The sequence below is a fragment of the Brachionichthys hirsutus genome, chromosome 11 (assembly GCF_040956055.1).
Source record: "Brachionichthys hirsutus isolate HB-005 chromosome 11, CSIRO-AGI_Bhir_v1, whole genome shotgun sequence".
Lineage (NCBI taxonomy): Eukaryota > Metazoa > Chordata > Actinopteri > Lophiiformes > Brachionichthyidae > Brachionichthys > Brachionichthys hirsutus.
The window spans coordinates 12,570,131-12,588,688 of NC_090907.1; the positions used below are offsets into that span (position 1 = coordinate 12,570,131).

Consider the following 18,558-nt stretch of genomic DNA (forward strand, 5'->3'; position numbering starts at 1 on the left):
TCTGTACTTCATGGCTCCTGCTCTCTTCTCTTCTCGACTTGACTGGACAGGGTTTCCTGTCCAACCAGCTCTAAGAACGCGGCCTCGAGCACTGATCAGCCAATAGTATGTTTAGAGGTTCTCCCCTTCGACCTGAGGCCCAGCTGCCATGGCTTCTCCTCTCACTGCTCCTCGTACACACCTCGCCCTGTCTCTCATGCTCGCCACACATTCAACCACTTTATTTTCCACTCCCTCCAGAGGAAATAGTCCCTGCGTTTGGTGACATATTACCCCCTCCGTTATGATTGCTTCCATTTCTCTTCCATTTTTCTCTTGTTCTCTAAACTCAATCCTGCAGCTCAAAAAATATTCCTCTCGTTTTTGCCCTCTTTGTCTCTCTGACTAACCATTAAACCATTTCCTGTCATTTGGTACAGACGATCTTTAAAAAGCCTGACCTGTCGATCACGATTTTGGCCGAGACCTAATTTTTCAATAACTGACAGCAACGCCTTCAATGTTTCAATCTTATTTTATTGAACACAGTAAACTTGTGCAAGAGGTTCATGTTTAAGTCGCTGGGGATCGCTAAAGTCTCCGGATCAGTTCACAACAACGGAAGGAAAAACTTTATACTTCAAGATCGCTGATTTGCTTATTTCACTGTCAATCAAAAAGGGATTCCGCCTCAGACAGATCATCAAATCATCATGCCCCAGAGACACTGATGGGCGGGACAAAGCCCAGCATTTATCCAATGACAGTACAGATTCGGGCTGTGGAACAGCCCACTCGACGCTCAGCGCTTGATTGTGTCGTGGCGCTGCGGGGATAAGTCGTGTCAGTTACCGGTGATAAGTAGCTGGTTCTGAACAAAAGATTAAAGTATTATAGCACATATTTAGTTCATGAAATCTACACACAGCAGTACATATGTCACCACTTTCTGTTTTTTGGAAGCTGAACTTCCCCTGCAGAGGAACTTGGAGTGAGCGCTGTACTTCCTCTACCGGAGATGCACTGCGTAGCGTTACTACGTACATTTGGTCCTGTGTTTGGTCCGGTGAGCTTTCACACTGCTAACGAAACTAACAAAATGAACCAGGGTTCTCTTGCAAGTGATCCGAGAACCATGTTTTCAGGCGGACCTGGCCAGAGTTCGCTTGTTTGATCCGCACCAGAGTTCGGACGAGCTTTCACACCTGCCCAAACAAAGTGGGCCATCCGAGGGAACGTACTCTGGGCAGTTTTAAACGGACAAAACAGCGACAGTGTGAAAACGACCTAAGAGCGATTGGCCATCTTGCCACACCCACGGACAACGAGCTGCAGCAGTGAGTTCATACTCTTTTGTAAAAGGTCATTTTAAATATTTTTTTATATTTTTGAATTTGATGACTGCAGCACTACTCATGTGTAAATGTGTAATATCTGGTGAAGATGGAATATATAGCTTCCAGGTTACTTCATGATTACCTCCTTCTATGAGTTTTATTTAAGAGAGCAATTAGAGTCATTTCATAAAAAGTTAGTGCACTTTATCAGGTACTTTGCCAAAGTGAGTGCATGAGATGGAAATCTATGATAGAAACTACATCTAGTTATTTTGGACTGACATTTTACACAGGTTTCAGACATGAAGGAGACATAAAAGGTCTGTTGCTGCACAAATTGAAGCTTCAAAGAGCAAAGCAACAGCAGGAAAGCCAGGGTTTATAGTGCTCATTAGGATGAGTCACTCCTTCCCGTTCATCCAAGAGAATAGCACCATAAAGCACGAGACGTGGCGCTCAATACTCTTAAAAATGGGAATGCAGCTCATGGGAAACATCAGAAATGAGGGAAGAAAGAAAATGTAAGGGAGGGAGGGCATGATTCACAGAGCTCATATTACATTCTATTCAATGTTTTATTCATACTCCTTTGGAGCTATAAAACTTAGAGAAAAATATATATTTATGTTTGTCACTGACAAAACCATAAAGCTATAAAGAAGCCGTATAATTGGAGTACGATCACATCATGTTTCACTGCAGTCATCCAGAGACAACCTTCACCTCTTATTCAAGACTGCATTTCCCTCGACACTGCCCTCTACTGGTCAACTCTATCCCAGACACCCAGTCAAGAGCCATTAGAATTTTGTTTGTTTGCCTGAAATTAACTATGTGACCAAAATTCACTCAGACAGATTAAACTTGATGTACCTCACTTGATTAATGGGCATACTATATTTACTTCCCATTCATTGGTTTATGCCAGCACTAACATCACACTTTCACACACAGCACAATGGTTGATTAAAGTATTCAGACAGTCAGAACAGAGGATATTTCCACACTTTAGATTATACTCCGCACAATGACTATGTTATATATATATCTCTGACAAAATGATATGTCATAAAAGGAACAGGAATGGTTTAAAGTCAATGCAAACATTGTATTAAAAGTGCCATTTGGCCAGTGGAGGACATTCAGGCTCTGATTCAGGCTCTCGTAACGCGTTACCACCAGCAAAGCCAAAGCAGTTCCACCAAATCTACCATTTTATTATTATATTATTGCCTTACTTACTGTGAAGTTAGAAGATATAATTCAGTCAATGAAAATGTGATGATTGCAGGGATTACTAAGTACTGCAAACATTAATGAGTGTGTTTAGGTCTGTGTTTGTTCGCGTATTATCATCTTAACAGATCTGCTTCCTTCGTATCACACACACTTTTGGGGAAAACATCAACTTAAATATCATGATGTTTAGACTGAGGGCAAAGAAGAAGAAAAAGTCTCAACTCCCACCGACCACTTCCATGGAAACACACACGACCTCACCTCCATGGGAAATCAGAAATGGAAACTTGACTTTCCCCTCCTGCTCTGCCCTCCCCTTAAATGATCATTCCAGTCTCACTTCCTCTCCAGCAAAGTATGTCCACTGTGATCTTGTATATTTTCCACTGTCGATTGCCCATATGGCCCAAAAATAGGGCTTGAGAATGTGTCATCATGTCTTATCCTGCTAAACCATTCTGCCATATTTACCGAAGGCTAATAGCAAATAATGACCGCAAAGCTGTGCAAAGTTTCTTGCAGCTTTAGCCACTGCAATGTGCAATCTTTCCTTTATTACTCCATGTCATCTAGTCTCTTAATGATTTGTAAGTTCAAGTACAGGCATTTCAGGTTAATAAGTTATAGTTCAAGACCTGAGTACTTTGGTTTTATTCCTAGTTGTTAAAGGGGACATGTTATGAAAAAGATAACCAATCACCACCTGGTGATGAGTCAACTCCGATGGTGGGGGAAGATGCCGGACAGACCTGGCATGCCAAAACGCATTGTGAGTGTCTGTTAGGAACGTCTGGCACAGTCTCCTGTCAGAAGTTGTTTTAACTCCCGCCTCCGGGAGAGCTTCGAGCATGTACCGGGGGAGGCAGGGGACATTGAGTCCGAGTGGACCATGTTTGGTGCCTCCATTGTAAAGAGGCCGATCGGTGCTGTGGCCGTAAGGTGGTCGGTGCCTGTCGTGGCGGCAATTCCCAAACCTCTTGGTGTACACCGGTGGGGAGGGATGCCGTCAAGCTGAAGAAGGAGTCCTATCAGGCCTTTTTGGCCTGTGGGACTCCGGGGGCAGCAGACAGGTACTGACAGACCAACCGGGGAGCAGCTACCGCGGTTGCTGAGGCAAAAACCCGGGCGTGGGAGGAGTTTGGTGAGGCCATGGAAAACGAGGGCTGCCCTTTGCCACCGATTCTGTTCATAACTTTTATGGAAATTGTATACATTAGTTATTCTTTCTGTGCGGCCCGGTAACAAATGCCTGACGGACCGGTACCGGGCCGCGGCCCGGTGGTTGGGGACCACTGCCTTAGAGATAGGGTGAGAAGCTTGGTCATCCGCGAGGAGCTCAGAGTAGAGCCGCTCCTCCGCGACGAGAGCAGCCAGAGGAGGTGGATCGGGCATCCATTCAGGATGTCTCCCGGACGCCTCCCTGTAACACATGTATCCCTCAAGACTCGTCTTGACCTGGTAGAGCACTGATCTGTGGGAGTCCAAAGTTAGGAAGCAGGGCCTCTCCTCATACTAATTACTCCTGTGTCCTAAATATTGTATCACAAAATGTGTCATCAGAGTAAACTGCCCACTGATGGGATTTCCCCTTTTCAGCATGTGCCATGCCATGAGTTAACACGGAAACGTTCAGTCTGCCGTCCGTGCTTTATTCTTAATCAATTTCCACCAGACCAAGTCTATTTCAATGTCTATGAATAAAAACCATTTACTCATAAAAGAGGGGAAGAGTCTATCACTAGATATTCTGTCCTCATGTAAAAAATCGAATCGGACAGAGACCAGAGATTCCCATCCCTAATATATATGGCTTTCATTTAAAATACCGGTATATATTTTTTTTTAAATATGGTCGTCTGTCTCTGCGCTGGCGACGCATCCAAGGTGTATCCCACCTCTTGGCCATGGCAAGCTGGGATATGCTCCAGCGACTCCCATGACCCACAAAGCAGGGGAAAATGGATGGATGATGTTTTGCTCCTTTTAATCTATTTGAGAGACAAACCAGATGCCCTGCCTTGTATTATTGAGTTGAACTGTTTGATGCTTAATACAGTTATATATTTTAAACTATCCCTGTATCTCTCTTTACTGCTGTTCACTGCCCACTTCTGATTACTGGTCTACCTTTAACATTTATTTCCAGTCCTAAAGTAACTGAACCAAGAATAACACTAAAACTCACCCAAAACATGTAGCTTACAATGATTAAAAGTGTGGGAAAACCAAAACTCGAGCCTGCCTCGATGGCTGATCCTCCAATGTGAAAGCAGGATGGGTGGTAAAAAAAAGGTTCTCTTGCTGTTTCTATTTATTGTTGCGCCACAGCAGGCCTGGCTTTTCCCCGACACTCCACAGCTTCCTCCACAGCGCAGACGCCTTTGTAATCGGTACTCATACAGGCCATTGCAATGGCTTTAACAATAAATACTCTGTGAACGTCTGGCCTTTCTCTGCTGTGGAACACAACTGTCAGTGGGATTCAAACCCTAACTCGCTTGCAAAAATCAAACAATAAAGAACAATTAAACTGAACATGAAATGTGTTCTCAAAGTAGTAAATCACACCGGTTGACAGAAAAACCAACTCCGTCCCGGTTGTATAAAAAAAACCCGAAAGTGACAACCGAGCTTATGTACAAATAACCGGACTTTCGGTTTTTTGTCGTCTACAATAACAAGGGTGGGCATGGCGGGTAAGAACGTGACGAAAAGTATGGCTTTACCTGATAAGAACGACAAATTTGCAACATGTAAATTGTGCCCAAGGCAAAAAAAAAAAGTTGCAGCACAGTATGACATCACAATCTAACGCGCCACATCGAAGCTGAAGAAGGTAAGTTCTCAGAAAGAAGTTATCCGTGTGTTCAATATACCCTGAAGTATCAATGAATACCCTTAGAACAATTCTGCGGAAGAAGAGACCAGCTAATCGGGCAACGAACAGCAATCTTAAGTATAGTATAGTACATAGTACTATAGTGTATAGTACTGCAATACTTTCATGTCTTCATGGGACACCTGACAACAAACAAGGCACCTAACCTAATTGTGGGTGCCATGTTGAAAAACTATCTTCATCATAAAATAACTTTTCTACTCATGGCAAGTGTCGTCCCATTTCTAGCATAACGATGCCAACCTCTGCCCCTTGTTACTCTACTGAGGGGCAAGTACAAAAGTGGGGGGCATCTAAAAGACAAGGGGCAGGCTTACTAAGAGGAACTGAGATTGTTTTCCTTACAGTTGTGTCATCCTTTAAATCAGACCAGCTGGATCATTCTGTCTATGTTTAAAGAAATAAAAAAAATAAGACTGAATAAATAAATGGCTGTGTGTGAACCATGTGGGTGGCAAACGCAGACAAGAGGGCAGAAGAGAGAGAGAGAGAGAGCGGCAGGAATCTGGTGACCTACGCTGAAAGCGTCACAAGCAAGGAGGAATAATCAGGTAGGAAGGTGGGCGAGGGGATGACTGCCTGTTTTTCTGACATAACTACCAGTTTGTCACCTCATGTTGCCATTAGGAGGGTTCCCAGGGACAAGAACCAGTCATTCTCGGTGCATTCAATCACATCAGTGCGTGTGTGTGTGTGTGTGTTGGGGGTGTGACTACAGGAAAGTCAAGCAGGCTTTTTACAGCTTACACAGACACACACCCTCTTTTCCACTGTGGCAGCACTTTGGCCATGCAGGCGTTTCCTGAAGTCTCTCGTCTTCCGTAAAGTCAGAACTTTTCCAGTGATTTCTGTGAAATGAAAGCTTCTTGCTCAGCTCTGGAAACCTGAGCCTGATTTTAACCAATAGAACCGCCATTATTAATGCACAAAACTATTTTATAGACATACATACTGTGAGATGGACCCATTTCTGACATGTCATGTCATTGTGGGAAAACCTAAAGCAATAAAAAAAAAGGGTTCTTATATATATAAGAACAATGTAATTCAGGTGCTTGCAATCAACATCTACAAGAATATGCACCGTCCTCAACACTGCCTGCTCAGGTAAAGCCCTTCAGGAGACCTGAGAGACTCGGATTGGGCGGCATCAATATTAGAAATATTTCTCAATCGAGCATTTAGAATGGCTAGTTGGTGTAAACTTCAAATCTGAAACTAACTCGTTGTGGGAAACGGAAGGCCCTGATGCAGACACGGAGCTCCAAACGAAACGCACATCGGGTCCTCCCATTCAGCGGGGCAGGTGGCGACTTGTAGAGAAAGAACTCATAACATTGGGAACATTCTGGATCCGTAACTTCCATTCCCACCGTCCTCTACCTCCAGTGGTGCGTAGCGATCTTGCCGCTCCTCTTTCACATCACAACTCCTGCTTCTCTGAGGCTCTTTAGGTCAATTTGTGATAATTCTCTGAACTTCTAAATGTCGATCATTTATAAAATGCTTGCTCTTGCAGCCTTTACTGACAGGCGGACTGCCTCAGTGGAATCACTTCTACTGCCAAGTGTTCAGACTTGCATGTAAAGCACACACAAATGTTGCGTTCAAATGCAGCAGTAATAGTTTTATCTTTGAGCGTTGCCTCCGAGTCATAATAAAATCAGGACTATACAGCGCTGAGACATTCCTGGCATACTTCCCAGTATCTGGCTCCATCTGTCAGGATGATGCTCCGGCTGCATTGCTTTCACGCAGAGGAAACCACGCCCGCCCCTACTGATTTGGTTTAGCACCAAAAAGCTCAAAGTAATCAATTAATAGTAGAAATATGCTGTCCATATTTATCTCCTAAAGGAGTTTGACACATTTTAATTGCACTTGCACCGTGGACTATTTAAAAAGGGCGTCTTACCCTGAACAAAAGCAACGCACTACTTGACTCCTACCATCCATTCTGTCTTCACTATATAAACCAGTCGGCGCAGCCACAAACACTTTGACCAATCATATTTTAATTGCACAAAGTCACATAGGACATATCGAAACAGTCGACTGACTTTTAAGAAATATGGACCAATCAAAATGTGTCCAGCACAAAGCAAAGATATATTTTCCAAACACTGAACTTCCTGTTTACTTCAAGCATTTCCTGTTTGGTGTCGAACGTTAATAACAAAGTGTATAATAACAAAGCATGACAATAAGAACAAACAGACTTACTACATATATTTATTTATTATCATTTAGGAACAATTCTACCTCTCATTTTCTCATTTCATGTCTTTACTTTTCAGCTCAAATTCATCGATCATCTTTCAGTGTTCCGCTCACACGCAACATGGCAGCAGCGTCCGCATCATGCACATGCAGCCACTGGGGAGAGACACGGCTCCTCGGAGGCCGACAGCTTCTCGTTAAAGTGCTGTTGACATTTCAGCAGGCACCAACTTTAAACCTGACAAATGGACAGGATTCATGCAAGTGTCTCGAGCTAAGTTAACACAGACCAAACGCAAGAGGAGAGCCCATTGCAGCATTTCTGGAATCTTCTACTTCGAGATTTATTGCCATGGGTTGGGCAGCTGAGACAACACACACACACACACAGAGACACACACAGACACACAGACACACACACACACACAGACACCCGCCCCAGTGCAGTCACGGCTCAAACCCACACGTGTTGAGAGCATCTATGAAGACACAAATTGCACTAAATTTCCAAAATAAATAGTGACGCACTCGTCATACAGTATTATCAGTGTTCTATTGTTGGCTAAATGTAATGTAAGAAAGAATAGAGGAATGTGTGTGTGTGTGTGTGTATTAGAATCTGAAACGGACTCCTTGTAGGAAACGGGCTCTTTTCTAACCTACATGGAAGGCCCTGATACAGACGGGGCCGATAAATGTTATCTGTCCACACATGGACTTCAGGTTTATGATAACAGGTTGGAGCAGCCTGATACGGGTTTCCTTTGACACCTCCTCTACACCGGTATAAATCTGTGGGCTGCTCCCTTTCCCAGAATGTGCGCCTGATGCTTGTGTCACGTCGTTTGTAAACGGTGTTTGCATCGCTGCATTCTATTGGCTGCTCTCGTCGTTCTTTTCTTTCTGATAGCCGTGAATTTGCACCACATCTGGCTTCCCTTCCTAAACCGAACAGCACCCAAGCTATTTATAACACCTCTCTGCCAATCCTCACATTCTACCTCCTCCTCCTCGCTCCCCCCCCCTTCACATCCCACCCGTAGCTCTCCCATCCAGATCCAAGGTCGGGCCGGCTCTGCCTCGTGGGAGGGTGTGGTTAAAGGTTAACAAGTTCTACCGAGTGGCATAGAAAGCCTTCGTGATCGTTGCCAAAGACGAGGCTTTGGAGAAAACACAGAGAAGTGTTTGGCTTTCCTTATAAGGAGACCGTACCGACTGCATTCCAACAAAAACTATAGATGGGAACAAAGACAGGACATTTGGCCGTGTTGGGACAGATCTGTGGACGACTGGTGAAGACGAGTTCATGCCAGAAACGGTGTCCAATAAAGCAGCACCGAGTTCCTGCCTGTAAAGTTCTAGTGCTCTTTTTCCACACCAGACATTGTGAATTCATGCGGTTAGTGATCCCCGCCGTGTGTTCTCATGCTGCTTTATCAGGTTTTAAATTATGACTTATGATTATGAATTATGACACAAGTCAAAGGTCAAAAACACGTTGAAACGGTTTCAACCTTTGAATGTGTTGGAGAGGAGAACTTCAGACGAGTGTTCCAAGTGTGAGAATATCACACCGAACCGATACGAACACACCGTGACGAAAGGGAGGAAGCCTCGCTTCAACGCCAGAGCTTCGCATTTGGGATCATATCGCAGCAGGAGTGGGCGTGGAACGACACCAGTGGGATAGTCAGAATGGGGCTGGATAATTAGAGTGTACTCATCACAGGAGCTGACATGAAGACAGTAATGAAGCAGGACAGGACCACGATGACCTCACACACACACACACACACACACACACACACACGCACACACACACACACACGCACACACACAAGAAACTAAAAAAACAGACAGCCCGCTGTCTTCACTAAAGGAAAGCTAGCTCTCTCAGTTCTGGTACTGCAAACATTATAGCATTCGACCAATAGCGTCACAGGAAGTGACGTCATGCCGCAGATAGATTTGTCCCGGTACCTTCTTGCTGTGACGTGGCAGCGCTAACCACTACACCAGAGGTAGTGGTTAGCAGTGTTAGTTGTGCCGCCCCACAACTTGTAATAACTATTAAGCGATTATTACACAAATATCTACTCATGCATATTTGTTGAAGTTGTGGTCTCAATATTTGCTTCTGTCCTTCCTGGTTTTGTCTTTTAATCCCGGTTCTTGGTCTCCATGTGCTGCAGCAGTTTTGAAGGCTCCGTTGCCTCGTTTTCTAGCTTGTCTCCACATATCACGCAGAGCGGACTTGTTGTGGAGTCACCCGTAGATAAACCCGTGTTTTAAGTCGGACTCTGTTACAGGAACTTTCTGTTCTTGGAGGTCATCAGCTCCTCTTCCGCCTCCTCACTTGCCCTTTTCTCCTCAGTAAAGAAGCCCTCCAAAGACGTTTTTGTTTCTGTTTTACTAATTTCCAATGGTTTACATGCTTATTTGGAGTAACGTATCACGTGACCAAGAAGATTCACAGGCGATTGTTACGTTGAAGAAAGTCCGGCGTATTTCAAAGTAAAACACCTGTCAGACTGTAATAATCAATCAAAAATGATTGATTCTTTTTGTGCGGCCCGGTAACAAATGTCTCACAGATCGGTACCAGTCGTAAGTACGGGTGGTCGTAAATCACACAGGTCGCAACTTGGATAGTTCATCGCACCAACACACAAAGTCCATCCAGAGGGTGTGCAAGGGCAAGTGACATTGGATTACCATGTATCTTGGATTATCTGGTTAATCTCTGTGTGTGTGTGTGTGGGGGGGGGGGGTAAGAGTGTAGAATGCAACAGGATTAGGAAGTGAGGTAGTCAGCAATGTGGTAACGGCACAGGAATACTGTCAGACGAGAGCGAGGGATGAATTGATTCAAAGAAACGCAGTGAAGTGGAATAAAGCCGTCCTCCAGCTATTACGATGACGCTCACTGAGAAGGCCGAGGAATCGAATTCTCCCTCGACTGAATTTATTTATTTGCTGCTCAACTTCCACCGTTTTTAATGTTTGTGCTCCACCGAAACTTTGGATTCCTGCAGACTTTGAACACTTCCCAGCTCCTTCACAGGATGACTTCGCTTTTGACTCAGTTCCAGGTGGGTTTTCAGTCCCACAGTCAAACTGAAGGGAAGCAGGACCCACGTCTTTACCCAGAAAGCTTAGCTTTCAGGTCCCACTCAGAAATAAACAGACATACATGTATTCAGCTCTGTCTTCAACTGGCTTTTGGCCTTTCAAATTAAACTTTGACTGGCACTTCCTGTCCATCAACCATTCACCAAAAGGCTGACAAATAATGTCGTATAACCCCCCCCCCCCCCTCTCAATAACTGTGTGTTAAGAAATTAGTACAAAGTCCATGAATCCACTTTGAGCCCCACCTCTCAGCCTCCGCTGATATCTGTCGTCAATGTTATCAGAGAAACACGCCCCAAAGCGTCTCAATGCGAGGCTTCATGTTGTATTCATAGATGCCATCTTTTAAATGAGTCCTGTCGATCTTAATGTCTGACAAGGAACATCTGCGAAAGCCATTCCTGACCTTACATGGAGTTGAGCAAATCTACATTTAGTCCTTTTCCCTTGCGTCTGAATTTTCTGACGCTCCTCGCTGCGCTAAAACGGCGCATTTACAAGGAGTAGGGAATGAACTTCTGCAGTGCAAACTAAATGCATTTACAATAATAGAATAGAAAGTGCTGCTCCGTTTGGTGCTTAGGTGCAATAATAACGGTAGGAGTGCCTTGCTCGGTGGCAAATTCAAGATTCTTCACTGGCTTCCCAAAAATCAAATAATATTCTCTTCGTAAAAACTCAATCTCAGTTTCTGCAGTGACGGCAAAAGAGTTTGTTGTATTTATTTTATTAAAGTGCTTTTAGAGCTGCAATAAATGACGTTTACAGCTGTGCAGATTAACACAAAAAGTGTTATAAAAGTGGAGCTCAAAACTTCAAAAACAGAAAGTGCCGGTTCTCATTGGCCGACCAGAGGAAGCTCAATAGATCCTTAGTTTAGAGCCTTCAACTGCACCAAAATTAACTTAAATGGTCCACAACTTCAAAATAATCCTGAAGTGGTTTAATATTCCGTACGAGGACCCTGGCATGAAAGAATCTACCGATTAGCACGACAACAGGGGCAACGCCAGGCTGGTGTTTGATCAGATAAACCCCCCAACCAGCATGCAAAGGCAAACGAACCAAACACCCCCTTAAACCTGAAAGCCCCAAACACCCGCATCAATGTCTGTGTTTGATGCTCATTTATGCACAACACACACGAACCATTGAGCAGCCATGTTTGTTTGCTTACAGAAGGAAGGAGAGCCAATGATAAATGATTGATCTGACATCTAGGGCGCGGCCTCGTTCTAACCCGAAACTAAACCAGAAACACCGGCAGAAACCCCCATTCAAAGGGGGGGGGGTTAAGAAAACTCCATGGGGAATCCAGAACAAGTGGGGAGGGGGCTGCTTTGTAGAACCATATTGATGCGTGTTCCATCAGTCGCTTGAAGGACGGTCAAGGTCGATGGTGAAGGAGTGGAATAAATCATCAAATGTGGCTTATCCGGAGTCGCTCTAATGACACGGACGGTAGTCCAAGTCCTTTTAAAAGGGCCAAACTGTCCCTAAACTGTCCCTGAAGTGTCCCCCTTAGCTGGGAGGACTCAGTCCTCAGATTCTCCCCCACTTTATGGGGGAGAATGTTTATTTCTGTTTATTTCCTTGGCATGAATGAGTTTCTGTTGAATTCCAGCGTGTTCAAAGCAGGAGCAAGGCCATGACGCACACGCACACGCACGCGCACGCACACACACACACACCTAAACAAACACACACACTAACAGGTGGTCCAGCACTTTCGCAAAGCATCCATTGCAGACTCTGTCTCTCCGGACTTGGGGAGGCAGCTGGAAGAATATTTTTAGCAGCAGAGAAACTTTGATCTGTGTCGGGTCGAGGAGACGCACCTTCCCCCGCAGCTCTGCGGGTCGTGCGTTTAACCACAGACGAGGAGACGCACCTCCCCCCGCAGCTTTGCGGGTCGTGCGTTTAACCACAGACGAGGAGACGCACCTTCCCCCCGCAGCTTTGCGGGTCGTGCGTTTAACCACAGACGAGGAGACGCACCTTCCCCCGCAGCTTTGCGGGTCGTGCGTTTAACCACAGACGAGGAGACGCACCTTCCCCCGCAGCTCTGCGGGTCGTGCGTTTAATCACAGACGAGGAGACGCACCTTCCCCCGCAGCTTTGCGGGTCGTGCGTTTAATCACAGACGAGGAGACGCACCTTCCCCCGCAGCTTTGCGGGTCGTGCGTTTAACCACAGACGAGGAGACGCACCTCCCCCCGCAGCTTTGCGGGTCGTGCGTTTAACCACAGACGAGGAGACGCACCTTCCCCCGCAGCTTTGCGGGTCGTGCGTTTAACCCATCTTAATCTGCGTCTGTCTGGCGGATTTAAAGTTGCGGAAACCAAACGCGTCCCGCGGCGCCGCCTTCAGGGACCGTCGGTCATCGAGGACACGGACTCTAAAGTTCACGACGCGTTTCTGTGTGTGCGTGTAAGTTTGTGTTTTCAGGATAAACAGAAGCCATTAGCCATTAGCTATTAGCCAGAGTCTTTAAACCGCAGCGCTTAGCTAGCTTAGCTTCCACAGCACGGGCACCGTGAAAGTAGTTACCGGTGAATCTGGAGGTTCAAATCCCGCCACAGAACCGGAACCGGGCGACGGCCGAGCCCGTGCGAACGTCGCTTAATCCGGTTCGAGGGTCGTCATCAGGCGGCGCCCCCCCCGAACTGAACGCAAATACCTTTGAACGCCGCGGCGGTGAGATGGGTTCTCCTCTCGGTCGGACCCACGCGGGTGGAGATGGTCGGTTCGAGTCCCGGTCGGGTCGGTGCCGTTCTGCTCGAGTCCTGCCCACTCCCACTGTGGGCTGCGTGGAGCCACGCCCTCTCGCGGCTCAGCAGAACCCTCACAGAACCAGAGTTCTGGATGTGTCACTCTGACGTCCCACCAAGCCCCCGTGGGAGTGGACGCCCCCCCCCTTCCTTTTCTTGCAGTCTTGAAATACCAGGAAGTGAGCGAGAACCCATCCCGCGTGCTGCGTGACGTCAGCGCAGCCGCGCGCCCTGTCGCCGTAGTTTTTGCTTTAAATCTCCTCCATGTCTCCTTTTGATGTCCCGCCCTCCGCCTTCACCTGAATAAACTGTAAAACGGGACATCTTTGAGAGTAATCCGATTACTCCCTGAATGAATCCGAACAGTTTGTTACTTCACTTGAGTTGGACTGTTTGACGTCTGGAGGCAGCACAGAATTCCACCTGGATCAGATCCAGAATGATGTTAGGAAAAATAATAATAATAATAATAATAACGGTTAACTTTGAGGTGAGTTGTGTTTGTGTCATTTACTTACTGTTTTATTTGTTAATTTCAACTGGACTCTGAAAATCTGACAATAAACATTGATTATTCTTATTATTGTGATTCTTATTACTAGTATTATTATTATAACTACATTATTATTATTACATTATAATGTATTACATATATAATAATAATACGAGGGCGAGTCATCCTATGAACAAGAGGTCGGCGGTTCGATTCCCGGCTCCGGCACATGTGTCCACTGTTGTTGTGTCCTTGGGCAAGACACTTCACCCACATTGCCTGTGTGAATGTACAATGTGAAGCGTCTTTGGGTGCCTTGAAAAGCGGTATATAAAATCAATGCATTGTTATTATATTGATTATTAATTTGAAATACCCTATTTCCGGGTCCACTCTGAAATGGAAAAGATTCCGTTTTATTATGACATGACCAAACATGCCATAAAGTTGCACTGATCATTCAGATAGCCATCAGGCAAACAAATAAATAGACTTTGGCAGCAGTGTACTTTTACAGAGCGTCACAAAAGTTTAACGTTGTCTCATAAAGTTGGTTTCCAGAAGTCCAGAGCTTCCAGATTGATCCCAAAGGACATTATTTGCGCCGTTTAAAGGATTTTCCTTGTAATATATACCTTGGCAGTGTCAGAGCACGAGTGAGTACTCGATGACACCGAAAAAGAACTTCCGCATACTTCAGTGAATACTTTCATTTTCATTTTCTAACCGCTTAATCCGTTATCGGGTCGCGGGCCAAGCTGGAGCCAATCCCAGCAGTCAATGGGCGAGAGGCAGGGGACACCCTGGACAAGCCGCCAGTTCATCGCAGGGCAACACAGAGACAGACAACCAGCCACACACACACTCACACCTACGGGCAATTTAGTGTCACCAATCAGCCTAGGCTGCATGTCTTTGGAGGTGGGAGGAAGCCGGAGAACCCGGAGAGAACCCACGCAGACACGGGGAGAACATGCAAACTCCTCACAGAATGGCCACAAGCCGGAGACGAACCTGCGACCATCTCGCTGTGAGGCAACAGTGCTTTTTTTTTTTTATCTTTTATTATCAAAAATGTCATATTATTTACAAATTTACAATATATACAGTGATAAAAACGGGTGGCAGCAGTCCATACATACATACTCATGCGTGCTCCAAACCGGCACCGAAATCATAAAACCATAAACATAGCAAAACATAAGGGTGAGTAGGCACGAGGCCTCTCACCAAATCATAAACACATAAACTCAGGAAACATAATGGTGGACAGACACTTGGCCTCCCACCAAATCAAAACAAATAAATAAAACCGAACATCAGTAACTCAGTCAAAATTAAATTTCAGTGCATCACCGTGCATTTGAAGGCAACAGTGCTAACCACTGCGCCACCGAGCCGCCCTCAGTGAGTACTTGTTACCTGGAATATGAGCTTTATATTCAAAAACATATTTGTGTGTATGGTTTTGGTTTCATTTTGATTAACGAAACAAATTGCATCTTCACTTGACATATGAGCAGACAATGAGTTTTAATCCGGTTTTATTTCATCTTTATTTAGCCAGGATGGTGAAATATAAAAGACCGGGTCCAGTTTCAAAAGAATAAACTAGACCGTACCTTAAAGCTAAAAACCCTGAAGTGGTGACATCAGCAGTTCCCTGGTGGGGGGGGGGGGGGGTGCATCTGTTTCAGTGTCCTGTCTGTGGCATGCCAACATTCCACAGCAGGCTCTCTGTACTTCTGGGCAGTGTTAGAAGGTGAGAAGGTGACCTCGACCAGCCACCCAGCTAGACTGCAATGCAGCTTCTCGGCCAGAGAGGGGCGTTAACGAATCATCCCAGATCAGCCCAAGACTTTACACACACACACACACACACACACACACACACACACACACGCACACAGGCTGTATCCTGTTGACAAAGACGGACGGATATTCCTCTGCTCCTCATCCATCACCCTCTCTAGACTAGCTCTTTGGGATCAAGGGAAAGAACAGAACACTGCTAGAACATTAGCACACACACACACACACACACACACACACCTTTCACACACGTTCAGACACACAAGTTAGGTTTGACCCTGGAGGAATGTGGACGGGGTAAAAATGAATCTGCGACCTGGAATGTCTTTGTCACGTCCTCCTGTCCAGGATACGGTACATTCCACACTTTTCCTATCATCACTGTCCGTCACACAGCAGAGGGAATTAACCGCCCCACATCCCCCCTCCTATAGACTGGAGTCCCGCGTCAGCCCTCACTTTGGATTCCATTTAAACGGAGAAGGTAGAATTGTATGTGTCCTTCTATACTTTTTATGTCAAAGGGTTTTAGAGCAATGTGTCTCTTCTTAATTTCATAGACGGGACCTTGCAAGATGAACACTGCAGTCAGTGCATTTATTTCTAAGATGAGCCGTGAACCGTCTCGTGTTTAATCCTCACTTTAAAGTGTTGCTTCTTTTGCGTAGACATGTCACACAGATTTTAAAAAAAAGTTGGATCCAGTTAAATTGAAGACATCCTGAAGCCCATTGTGGTTTCTGAGATAATCTGATGACAGCACTCTTTTCTTAGACTCGACATACAGCACCGTTTGTATAACTGTTATAGTATAACTGTTTTCTACGGAAGCTTATTGCATTCACTGAAGAAAAACAAGTTTCGGTTTTCCTGATTTTCTGAATTAATGAGATAAATCATTTCTTTCCTGTTTTTAGAGGTATTTTCTTCTGTTTTTCTGAAATAATGAGATAAATTTATGATAAATATATTTTTTTAATGTTATTAGAGGTATTCTTTTCTGTTTTTAGAGGTAATTTTCTTTCCGGTTTTTAGAGGTAATTTTTTTCAGTTTTTAGAGGTAATTTGTTTTCGAGTTTTTTCTTTATCTCATAAATTCAGAAAAACCGGGAAAAGAAATTCTTCAGTGAATGCAATAAGCTTCCGTAATAAGCTTCCGTAATAAGCTTCCGTAGTCTGAGTTTAAGAAAAAATATTTTTCGATGAGACCTATCCTACATTCCTCTTTTCGGAAACTATTTATTCCACTTTTCCCACTATTTCTATGAATAAACTCCAGCCTTCAGTCACTATTGTTAATGCCTGATTCATCCAGTAGGCCAACAAGTATCCATCTTTATCACTATTTATCTAGAATGTCATATCTATCATTCAGAGATTACATTCTAAATGTACTATATGTACTGTGTTATTAACTTTTAATTGTTTCATAAAGCGTTTTTACTAAATCACAGGCCTCTTTCTCTTCACACAATACTTAAGAGGTCCATTAACCCTTACTTTGACATTTACCGTAATACATTTTATTCTAGTTAAACGTCATTATTATTATTACTTTTCACCAGTTGTTCATAACCTTTTCTTTCGTTAGCTATATAAACAGTTCATTTTTTACTTACAGATTCTACATACGTGCAGTCACAACTCTAGCTACATTGCATAGACTTTTGACTTTGCATTAGTTAGTCAATTAATTGCACATGCCTATTTGCGCATGTGTAATTAATACCAATTACCTCTGAGAGCATTTCTTAGCCAAAGCTGGTCTGATTTATTTTAACGCAAGTTGCATTGCAAAGAAAATAATAGTTTTAGAAAAATCCATTAAGTAAATGAGACTTCTATTCTGTTTCAGAATTCAATTTCTACCCACTGAAATACACAAAACTCAATCGGAATGAAGGAAAATGGGAAAACTCAAAGTCCAGCTCTGACAGACGTGGCGACAGCGTGCGAACTGACCTTGCACTTGTTGCAGTAGCTTTCTCCATTCTTCCCTGGAGGAAGGATGATTTCCCCTGTTGGGATAAGCTGGATCCTCAATTCCATCATTGCTGCCTTTTCTCCTGTTTCTTAATTTTTGATCTGAAAGATCAAAGTCCTTGTTGGTGCAGTCAGAGGAAACGTGTTGTAAGTCTTCCCTCTGGTCCGATGGCAAATTAGTAGGTCAGGAAGGAAAAAGTTTGAACCTAGAAGACCAGAAAACAAATAGCAAGCTTTAGTTTTAGCAGCAATCTGTGCAAGCGTATCGTGAATCTCTCGGCAACATGCGTTAGTTTATACGTGCCTTATTCTCAAACGAAGCTCTTACCTTATAGAAACATTTCCCGTGCCAAAGATCAAAAAGAGTGAAGCAGTCCTTCAACCGTTGGCACAGGGATCTTGAGTTGGGGTGTTCCCTGTTGGGGAGCCGGAGTCACACTGACGCCGGCTTCCCCTCGCTACAGCCAAAGGATGTTGGCTTTCAGGCTGAGGGAGCCGATCCTGGAAAAGGATATGGAGCGCCGGCCGTCCTGAGACGGATGTCACGTGTCGAGGATGCGTGTCTTTTGTCGAGCTGCAGCATGTGAGTTCATGGAGAGCAGGAAACAAATGTATTTGTTGAAGAAAATTATATTTGTCAAATGTATCATTTGAGATTTTACAATGATGTTCTTTTTCATCCCAGAATATTAA

The 18,558-nt window shown here is 44.5% G+C and overlaps 1 protein-coding gene across 1 annotated transcript in view; it reads right to left on the reverse strand.

The window, feature by feature from the left end:
* LOC137901820 (unconventional myosin-Ic-like) overlaps nucleotides 1-17,937 on the reverse strand; it is a 43,329-nt gene extending 25,392 nt beyond the window's left edge. Inside the window, exon 1 of the mRNA XM_068745860.1 lies at nucleotides 17,845-17,937. Coding sequence (XP_068601961.1) covers nucleotides 17,845-17,934 — 90 coding nt within the window. The 5' untranslated portion in view covers nucleotides 17,935-17,937. The remainder of the gene's footprint in view (nucleotides 1-17,844) is intronic.
* Between the last annotated feature and the right edge of the window lie 621 nt (nucleotides 17,938-18,558).